Source organism: Manis javanica, chromosome 7 (assembly GCF_040802235.1).
Source record: "Manis javanica isolate MJ-LG chromosome 7, MJ_LKY, whole genome shotgun sequence".
Classification (NCBI taxonomy): Eukaryota; Metazoa; Chordata; class Mammalia; order Pholidota; family Manidae; genus Manis; species Manis javanica.
Window position 1 is genome coordinate 135,678,807 of NC_133162.1, and position 10,201 is coordinate 135,689,007.

At 51.7% G+C, this 10,201-nt stretch overlaps 1 protein-coding gene across 3 annotated transcripts in view; it reads left to right on the forward strand.

Moving 5' to 3' along the window:
- The window catches only part of WDR33 (WD repeat domain 33), a 92,108-nt gene extending 82,483 nt beyond the window's left edge, over positions 1-9,625 (forward strand). For all 3 annotated transcript variants that reach the window (XM_036996128.2, XM_073241636.1, XM_036996127.2), the window contains 6 exons: positions 1,890-2,328; positions 6,489-6,652; positions 6,747-6,839; positions 7,446-7,661; positions 8,979-9,057; positions 9,322-9,625. In XM_036996128.2, the coding sequence (XP_036852023.1) occupies positions 1,890-2,328; positions 6,489-6,652; positions 6,747-6,839; positions 7,446-7,661; positions 8,979-9,057; positions 9,322-9,550 (1,220 nt within the window). In that variant the 3' untranslated portion in view covers positions 9,551-9,625. The remainder of the gene's footprint in view (positions 1-1,889; positions 2,329-6,488; positions 6,653-6,746; positions 6,840-7,445; positions 7,662-8,978; positions 9,058-9,321) is intronic.
- Positions 9,626-10,201: the final 576 nt, after the last annotated feature.

Below are 10,201 nucleotides of genomic sequence, written 5' to 3' on the forward strand. Positions count from 1 at the left end.
CGGGACGGAGGGTGAGAGGGCCCGGGTGGAGGAGCTGCTAAACCCAGGGCGAGGCCCGCGGGGGTGCGGAGGCGCCCCTCCAAGAGCTTCCCGCCCTTTAGTTGGTGGCGGCTGAGCCCGGGGCGCCCTGTGGTGCGTGTTAGGGCTCTGGCCCTCCTTTCACCAGATTAAGGAAGGTTCCCGTCAGCGTTTACAGCCCTGGGGCTTTGGGAATTTAAATCTTAGTCTAGAATTTATCTGAGTTAGTAGAGGTAGGGAAGGGAGAGCTGAAGGGCTTAGAGCGTTGTAGTCCCATTGTTGGAGCTGGTGGCCGTAGGCATCAGGAGAAAGAGCGTCAGGAACCAGTGTTTGGAATTTGGGGGCCCTCAGAAGAGTGCGTCACCCCCAAGGTGCGGCCGTCAGCCAGCCGAGAGCCCGCCCCTTCCCCGCCGTGGGTCTCCCTGACGCCGTCCCTTCTCTCTGTCTCCCCCCAGGGACCCAAGGAAGAAGGGAGGGGGGGACAGCGGCTCTGCCCTCCCCGCTGGATTAGCCAGCGCCGCGCGCCGGCACCAGGGGCACTTGTAAGCACATAGAGGCCCGGGGGGGTCGTTACTGATGGGTAAGCCCGCATGGGGGGAGTTCAGTTTCCCGGGCCAGTGGTTCCGTTGTGTCTGAGGTCACACCAAGTTCAAGCAGCGTGAAAGCAGAGCAGCCGTTCGCCGCGGGAACACGCAGAGAAGTGCGCGCCTGCTGACCCGACGGGGACACACCAGGGCGTCTGCACGCCGCCCGGCTCAGTGGCAGTAGAGGGGGCAAAAGGGACAGGGCTGAACAGAAAAAAGAGTCCATCATATTGCTGGAATGTGAGGTGGGTTGGAAGGGCCTGGAGAAATGAACAGGCATGAAAGGAAGGGCAGTGGCGGGCGAGAGCCGTGGCCGCCCGTGTGCGTGCCCAAAAGTCGGTCCTTGCTGCCCGGGCCAGCGGGGAAAGTGTGAGGAGGCCGCGGAGGAATTCATTTTAAGAACATAGTTGTTTGAGAAACAAGACCGTCCCTTTGCTACCTACTTTTTAACAAGGTTTGATTTAAACTGTTTGCATTTACTATGGCTCAGTAGTTCAGTAGCCAGAAAACAAATCCTTCACAGTTAGGGGGTGAACTCAGTTCACAGCACCAAGTTTAATGGGCCTCTTTCCATTTTATTCAGTACTTGATTCAGTGATATAAGTACTGACTATTTTTAAAAATCTTCAGGGGGCTTCCAAACACTGCAGAATGGTGATGATATGTGGTGATATAGATGAGGGGCATGAAAGAGGGCAGAAAAAATTTTCATACACACTGAGGTACCACGAGGCTGTGGTCGCAAAGCAGCTGTTAGGCTGGGGTCCCAGGCACCTGGCAGGGGGCCTCATTAAGAGTCAGTGCAGTGAGTTGGGGGTAAAGGAGACTTTCTCGGTGGCAGTTAACACATGCCAGTGCCTCGTAAAGGGCTCTGCGCGCCCTCACAAGGCCAGAGCCCGGTCCCTGCGCTTGGCTTCCTGGCCTGCAGCACGGATTTCTCATCTCCTCCCTGGGCGTGGAGCTGGGGGGCCTCAGGAGGCCCCTCAGAGTTGGGGCAGGGACGGGTTGCTCGTGCCTGTGCATTCTCATGCCTGCAGGGTTCTCCTCCCAGCACCTGAGCGGTTGCCGACCCATTGAGGTCCGGCATCTGCTGTGGGTGGAGCTGCTCAGCTAGTGAGGGAGGACGTGTGCGCTGCAGACCCCCAGGGGCCCGGCCTGCCTGTGCTGAGCACCGAGAAGGGGAAGCATTCGGAATAAAAATGCGTTCTGAAACGTTAAGGTGCTGAAACTAGTCCTGTGTTGGCAGGACTCCTGGAAGACATGTGAAAGCCATTTTCTTTCCTTTAGGTGACTCCCGCGGCCCTCCAAACCATCACATGGGCCCCATGTCAGAGAGGCGGCATGAGCAGAGCAGCGGCCCTGAGCACGGTCCCGAGAGGGGGCCTTTCCGGGGTGGCCAGGACTGCAGGGGTCCCCCTGATAGGCGTGGGCCTCACCCCGAGTTCCCTGATGACTTCAGCAGACCAGATGACTTCCACCCCGACAAACGCTTTGGCCACCGACTACGAGAATTTGAGGGGCGAGGAGGACCTTTACCACAAGAAGAGAAGTGGAGGCGTGGGGGCCCCGGGCCTCCGTTTCCTGCTGATCACAGGGACTTCAGCGAAGGGGATGGCCGGGGAGCAGCTCGGGGCCCGCCCGGGGCTTGGGAAGGCCGCAGACCTGGAGAGGAGCGGTTCCCCCGGGATCCTGAGGACCCACGTTTTCGAGGGCGCAGAGAAGAAAGGTGGGCCGGCCACTTTATGGGTCCATTTCTTCTTCCTTGGAGCTTTTTACCTATTCTTCCCACAGGAGTCTCTCCTCTTTCACTTCGGGGGGGAGGAATGTATTGATTGCTAGCCCTACCCTCTCTATGTTTTGCATTTAAACTTAGAAAATATCTACATGCCTTTCACCTTCATGTGATTCTTTATAACTTAGAAATCTTTTTCTTTCTGCTTATTTTTTGTTCCTCCTTAAAGAGATGGAGGATCAGGAGTGTCCTATTATGTTTTTTGGGTCCGAGTAGATATCTCCAGGTGTCTTGATGAGAATGATGAAATGAATACATAGGTGGGGAATAAAGGAATTGTTAAGCAGAAAGTTTTTTTATAATTGCCTAAGCATCTTAAAAGTCAAATCAAACTGAAAAACAATCTTGCTGCCAAATTAGGTTAAGGGCAGGCTTGAACACTCAGCTTGCTTGGGGTAAAAAAGGAATAAAAGTATGGAGAAAAAGAATGAGTGACCTCTCAGATGAGACTCAGAGTCATTGCTGACGGTGATAATTGAGCATTTACTCTGTACCAGTGAGTTGTGAGATAGGCGTTGTCTGCATTTTACAGATTAGGGGTCACACTAAGAAGTGGAGTGCTTTCTTGACTCTGAAGGCTCCGCAGTTGCTACGTGCCACAGCGGCTTACGGCTGAGCTGTCAGCGCCCCGCCTCTCCTGCTGGGGGTGCTGCCCTGTCCTTTGCCGGCACAGCTCTCATCGCTGCTGCTGGGTGATTGAGTTCAGGGTTGGCAGTCCCCATCCTCACAGGATGTGTTAGAAAAGAATGGTGACAGAATGGCCTGGGTGAGAGAAATGGGTTAGGGAAAGCAGCTATTAGAGGGGAGTTTTAAAAAAAAGATTCAAGAACCTCTCCTAATGATGTCCAAGTATTCACTCTTTGAAATGGCTTTTTCTGTCTGCAAGAGCCGCATTTCCAATGGCTTTGGTATCAGCATAACTTTCATTAATTTCCTGATCTTTGCATCTTGTGCAGAGGTTTTACTCTGGACCAATTTGTGGGCATTTCATGTGCCAGTGACAGACCCATAGCCTAGACTTGTGCTGTTCACAGCTTTGCGCTGCTCTTCAGATATGCCAAACCTACTCCTTCCCTGCTGGAATTGCTCCCTCTGCCTGGCACGCAGTCTCTCATCAGGTCTCTCCTCCTGTTACTTGCAGCTCCTTGGCCCTGCTGTGTATTTCTTCATAGCACTTAGCACTGCTTGACGTTAAGTAATGTCATTATTTCCTGTATCTCCCAGAAGTGGGGCAGCTTCCTGAGGGCAGGGGTTCTATTTATCCACCACTGTGTCCTCAGGATTTAGGGCAGCAGTGGTGACACACGGTAGGTGCTTCGTAACTGCTGAGTAAGTGAAGCTGCTAAATAGGGAGAGGTACTTGAGAGGGGCAGCTCGTTAGGAACTGTACTAGTCAGCTGGGCTGTCACAACAAGACACCATGGCCTATGGGACTTAAACATGCGAAATCTGTTTCCTCGCAGTGCTGGAGAAACCCAGGCTAGAAATCCCAGGTCCACATCCAGTAGGGTAGGTTTCTGGTGAGACTTGCTCCCTGGCTTATGGACAGCCACCTTCTCCTTGCGTCCTCAGGCATGGTGAGGAGAGAGAATGAGCCAGCTCTCCCTGGTGTCTCTTCCTGTAAGGGCACTAATCCCATCTCAGGGGCCCCACCCTCACACCTCATCCAACCCAGTCACCTCTCACAGCCCCTTCTCTCAATAGCATGGTGGGGCTTAGGGCTCAACATTTGAATGTGTGTGTGTGTGTGTGTGTGTGTGTGTGTGCGTGTGTGAGACAGAGAGAAGGGCAGAATCAAGCATTCAGCCCCCGACAGGAGCTGTCCGTAGGTGGCTGCCTGGACCAAAGGAGAACCCTGACCCTGCTGTGTGCGGAGGCCCTTCCCTGATCTGTCCTGGGCAAGTATTGCCCTCGGCCGGTACTCTTCCTGCTCCTCTCACTCCTCTGGTCACTTCCACCCTTACCTTAGATGGCCATTTCAGTCTGTATCCTGGGCACACATCCCTTTGCTTGCAGGCAGTGGCATGATTCATCAAGTTACCTTAGGGCTGAGAAAGTCACTAACGAGGTAGCTGGAGTGGCGGAGCGCAGAAGGGAAAGCCCACTTTATAGTAAAACACCGAGTGATAGGGGTGGGAGGTGCGATAGAATTAGGAAGACACTTCCCTTACGAGCATCAGTGTCATGGTTGATCCAGGCATAGCCAGTAAATGCTGAAACACCTGGGGAAGGGACTGTGGGGAAACGGTGTTCTCACGGTGCCAGAACATCATGTCTCAGGCCACTTAACTGCAAAGGAGGAGACGGACCTTTGCAACAACAAAATGTGTTTGCCACACCACTTCACCTCACAGGCAGTGGGACAGACTGGATCCCGGCGAGGGTGTAAGAAGTTCTGCTGGAAATGAGTCTAATCATGAGACGCAGTCAGATAAATTCAGATTATAGTACATTCTACGAAACACCTGGGTGGGCCCTTCAAAAATATGAAGGTCATAACATATAAAATACAGGAAAGGGACTGTTCTAATTAAAGTTGACCAAAGATATGAGGGCATTGCGTGATCATGATTGGCAGGTCTAAAAACAACTGTAAAGGGCACTTTGAGGACAGTTGGAGAAGTTTGAATTGGACTGTATATTGCTCCATGTTATTTAGAGTGATCCTAGTGTTATTATTCAGAAGTCCTTGTTCTTAGAAGCAGCAGCATACTGACACATTTAGGGATGAAGCGTCATGTCAGTGCTGACTGAGAGATGGTTGAGAAAAAATCTGTAAATAGAGAGCAGCAGGCATGGCCAAGTCTTCAGACCTGACTAGGTGAAGGGTGTGTGGGCATTTGTTCAGCTCTTTCAGTTTGACTGTTACTTTGAAAAGTGTCAACAGGAAGTGTCGGAATAAAACATAACTGCATGGGGCTCAAGAAACAGCAGAAGGCCTGGCCGGGGCACCATGGGTAGGCGGCTAATGCGGCCTGGCCCTTCCCCCGCCATGGCCTCCCACCTGTGCTCCCGCACCCTCCCTGCTCGAGCCCCTTCCCTTGCCTCCCAGGTGCTGGCGCTCCCTCCCTCGTAAGGGCTCTGCTTTAGCCACACTCCCAGCTGACTTAGTTCCCAGCTCCAGAATCCTGGAGAGACTCTGACATGTCTGCCGGCTAGGGAGCCGGGCATCAACTGGCCGCTGGGTGACCCATGAGCCAGGTGCCTGCCCACACCAGCCAGCTGTGGAGCAGGCCCGCTCGTGCCCATGGTCACCTGAGCAGAGGCTGGGGCTGGGACGGGAGGAAGAGCAGGTGTCCCAGAGCAAGTCTAGTAGAGTTGCCAGGTGTGAGTCCCCGCTTTTCCTGATTATATAAGTAGTTAATGTTTATTATGATAATGGGAAGTATGTGGGAGGCAGTGTTAGAGCCTGGCTGGAGTGAGAACTGCCTGAGTTCTGACCCAGTGCTTACTGTGTGTCCTTAAATAAATTAGTAAACCTCTCTGTGCCTCAGTGTGCTCATGGTAGGGTAGAATTACTTTAAAGGGATTTGTCTAAGTGGAAAACAGTTACACCCTTTTCACTACATTGTTTTTGGAAAATAATAGCTAAATGAATTAAATGTTTCTCAATCTTAATTGGTCAAATGGCAGAAATCATTAGCTATAATTCTCATAAACAAAAAAACAAAATTTCTTTGGGGTCCTAAATAATTTTAAGAGTGTAAAGACATCCTGAGAGTAAAAATCTGAGAACCACTTTTCTGGACCTTAGCTGCCACTTACCTTAGCTTTGTGTTGTGGGTATGAGGAGGGAATGGAGTGAAATACTACATGTGAAGTGCTTGGCATGATACACGTTCTTAAAAATGCTCACTGCTATTACTCCTAAACGTCTAGAAGAAAATTAAAGGACCCCTACATTCTGGTGTGTTTTCTTCCTGCCTCTTTACTACGTGTAATAATAGGATTATAAAACGTATAGTTTAAAAATGAACCGTTTTTCTCCCACTTAACATCATATATCTTCTACATCGTGAATGCCTCTTTGAAACATGAACTCAGAGCTGCAAGGTATTCCGTTAGGTGGATATTCTGCCCCTTTGTCCCGACAGCTTCAGAAGAGGAGCGCCGCCGAGACATGAGGGTCGCGCGCCCCCCAGAGGAAGGGATGGTTTTCCTGGCCCTGAAGACTTCGGTCCAGAGGAGAATTTTGATGCTTCTGATGAAGCAGCCCGAGGACGTGAACTCAGAGGCCGAGGTCGGGGCACCCCCCGAGGTGAGCACGCCGAGGAGGATGGGTGGCGGGTGGGTTGCTGTGAACGCCCCGGGAATAGTCGGCGAGCGTGGTGTCGTCTGGTTCCGTTGTGCAGGAGGAAGGAAGGGTTTACTTCCCACTCCCGATGAGTTCCCTCGTTTTGAAGGAGGACGGAAAGCAGACTCCTGGGATGGAACTAGAGAGCCAGGTGAGGACGACCAGCCGTTGACAGTGTGTCTGAGGACCCTCCACCTCCTGTCTGCATGGGGCGGGTTGTCTGCACAGCCTTCCAGGGCAGCCCTTTATCACAGGAGTTTGAGTGCAGAAGCAGACGGGGAGAAACCGGCCTTCTCTTGGGCCAGACATAAATGGATCTGTCCAGTAGAAAACTGTACCAACTCTTCACTACGTTGTTTTATTTTTGGAAAATACAGTTAAGGTTTTTTTCTCAGTCTTAATTGCTATTGTAGCAAATATTATTAGATACAACTCTAATAAATGAAATCTCCGGGGGGTCCTAAATTATTTTTAAGAGTGTAAGGACACCCTGAAACTAAAAACTCTTGAGAACCACTTGCCCGACCGTAGCTGCCTCTTACAGCAGGAGCTGTGTTGATTTCTGATCTTGACTTTGTAAGTCTTCAGTATGTGCCTTAGACTTGGCCTGCGGTGGGTATTCAGCGACCGTTTCTTGCATGAATGAATATGGGTGCCTAAGTTGCTACTTGTCCTTAGCAGTGTACTTTCTGTCACCCTCGGCTGCCCTGAGCTGAGTAAGGACGGCCGGCCGCCCGGGCTCTGTCTCCACCTGCAGGGCCGGGTCACGAGCACTTCCGGGATGCCGCCCGCCCCGACCACGCCCCTCCCGACGGCCATTCCCCTGCCGGCAGGGAACGCTCCTCCTCCCTGCAGGGCATGGACATGGCATCCCTGCCGCCCCGAAAGCGCCCCTGGCACGATGGGCCCGGGGCCTCAGAGCACAGAGAGATGGAAGCCCCAGGGGGGCCTGCTGAAGATCGAGGAGGCAAAGGTGAGCGGCCGGTGCCAGCGGTGCCCTGCCTGGGAGGCTGCAGGGGCCAGGGGAGGCCCCTGCCCCATCTGTCCCTGCGAGGGTGCTGAGGGTACGAGCTCCTTCTGCAGTCCAGGGCTCGGGCTTTGCCACGGCCCCTGTTCCCCGATGTGGCACAGATGCGGTCTGGGCCCCTGCCACGGGCAGGCAGAGCTCCCCCCGCAGACCAGGCGCTCGGCCTCGTGCAGGTGTGTCTGCTTGGCTCCCAGGAATCTTGGTTCCTTCAGGTTCCAGGCCAGCTCTGTCCAGGTGCCACGGCGCTGCTGGGAAGATCATTGCTTGTGCCCAGGGTCACTGAGACAGGAATGTGGTATGGGAGGGGTTGTTTCCAGGGGGGCAGTACATTGTTTCTACACGTTGAAGCTTTGGACCTTTTTGGAAGCAGCACTGCCTTTTAGCCACGGGCAGTAGCCGCCACGTGCCCAGCCGGCCTGCTCTCGCCCGCCGGGCCGCTGCCCCTGTGCCGGATTCGGAGGCTGCGGACACTGTCCCTGCACCCCTGCTCGCGTCCCTGCCCGGTCTGCCGCCGCGTGTGTGCTCCCCACGGCAGGGCTCCGTCTGTTGCGCCTCAGAGCAGGACCCTCAGAGGTTACAGCACATCGCTGGTAGATCTCCCCACAAAACCCTCAGAGGTTACGTTGCATCGCCAGTAGGGCTCCCCACCCAAGGCCAGCTGGTGTGGGTCCCTGGTGCAGGCCGAACCACAAGGGAGGAGGGGTCGGTAGAAGGGGGCTAGCTAGCTTTCCTAACCTCTTCATCTTAACTGGATTCAAATTCCATGGAAGATTTTAGACAACATAAAGTTGGCAGTAGTCTCCTGAGAGTGTGCATTGTAGATGTGGCCAAATCCTGTCACCTCTTAGGGGAAAAAAAATTAAACGGAGAATTTTTATGATACCTGAAATTTTGTATGCCCAAATCTGGAACAAATAAAACTATCCCTGGGAGAAATAATTCTAAAAGCTAGTGCTTTTCTTTTTATGCTTTTATTTTTCAAGGAATGTTTCATTCCACTGACTATTTAAAAGGAAATCAGAAGTGCCCTGTGGCTGTGGGACAATCACAGTAAATCCTTCCGCTAGTTCCAGTACTTGTAATGAGTTAGCATCACCAATAGTTTGCACTTCTTAGTTGCTTCCTAAGTCATTGCTAATGTCCTCAGAATTCTGTTTTAAAGAAAGACCCACAAGTGTTCCACTGTCACAGAGTAAAAGTGTGTGCCAGGAGTTGAGTCCCTGATACAAGAGAGTCACATGTGAAATCAATGTTTCATTTCAGGCCGAGGGGGCCCAGGACCCTCCCAGAGAGTGCCAAAGTCCGGGCGTTCCAGCTCCCTGGATGGAGATCACCATGACGGGTACCACAGAGATGAACCTTTTGGGGGCCCTCCAGGCAGTGGTACTCCTAGAGGGGGCCGGAGTGGTAGCACCTGGGGGAGAGGGAGCAACATGAACTCTGGCCCGCCGAGGCGAGGAGCCTCACGGGGTGGGGGGAGGGGGCGGTAGAAGTCGGGGCTGAGTACCCCTGGGCCTCTCTGGACAGTATTTAAGAACTTGAGGAGTTAAAAGAGAAACAAAAGGAAGCCCGCACCATGTAGCCCCGAACTCTCTTTCCGGGGCAGCTGCATCCCAGGAGCCCCTGAAGAGGTCTTCGCGATGGAGAGACTGCTGCTGGCTCCCCAGAGCAGCTGGCCTTGTTCTTTCCTGTCAACCCTCACTGCCCTAACTCCCACGTTGTTTTGTGAAGATAAAAGCTGGAATCTTTTTTTTTTAAGTGTCACGAGACATGGAGCACCTCCACAGACTAAGTTCATGTCCAACTGGGAATTTGTTTCTATATGTACAGTTTGAGAAAAAACATTAAGTTGTTTTTGTATGAATACAGAATGTGATTTACGCAAGAATTAACAAAAAACGTTTTGTGAAGTGCTTGCCTTAAGGAAACCCTTAGTTTGTTGCATCCAGTCTGCTGCGGGTATATAATTATTGCTTATATTTGTGGGAAGTATGCAAATACTGCATACTTGATGGGAAGCCTACATCTAAGTTAATTTCATCTGTGAACTTTGTTTTTAGACAGAATCTCCTGTCACACTTATTTTTATATTAGCATGAGAAGTACTTCATTAACTGAAGTAGACAGCGATTTTTAGTTAGACATGCTAAGCAGATGTAGAATTATATACACTGAAGAAAAAATCTGGCTGCCAAGTAGGGGCTCTCTCTCCCTTGGGTGCCTCTCCTAGCAGTCACCCCTGAGACCTGATGCCTTCTTTCTGATGAGGAACTTGATGTAGCCAGAAATCACACCACTATTTTGATTACTATAAATCAATTTACAGATTAAGTTGAAAAGGTATGGAAGAAAAGACCTTAAGTTTTGCAAAATTTAAATAATTTACTCCTCTTCCATATTATGTGGAAATACCAGTGTTTAAAGCAAAGAATAGTTCTACTTTAAGCCCAGGAACTCTCCCACAAATTGTTAGTTTTAAATAAATG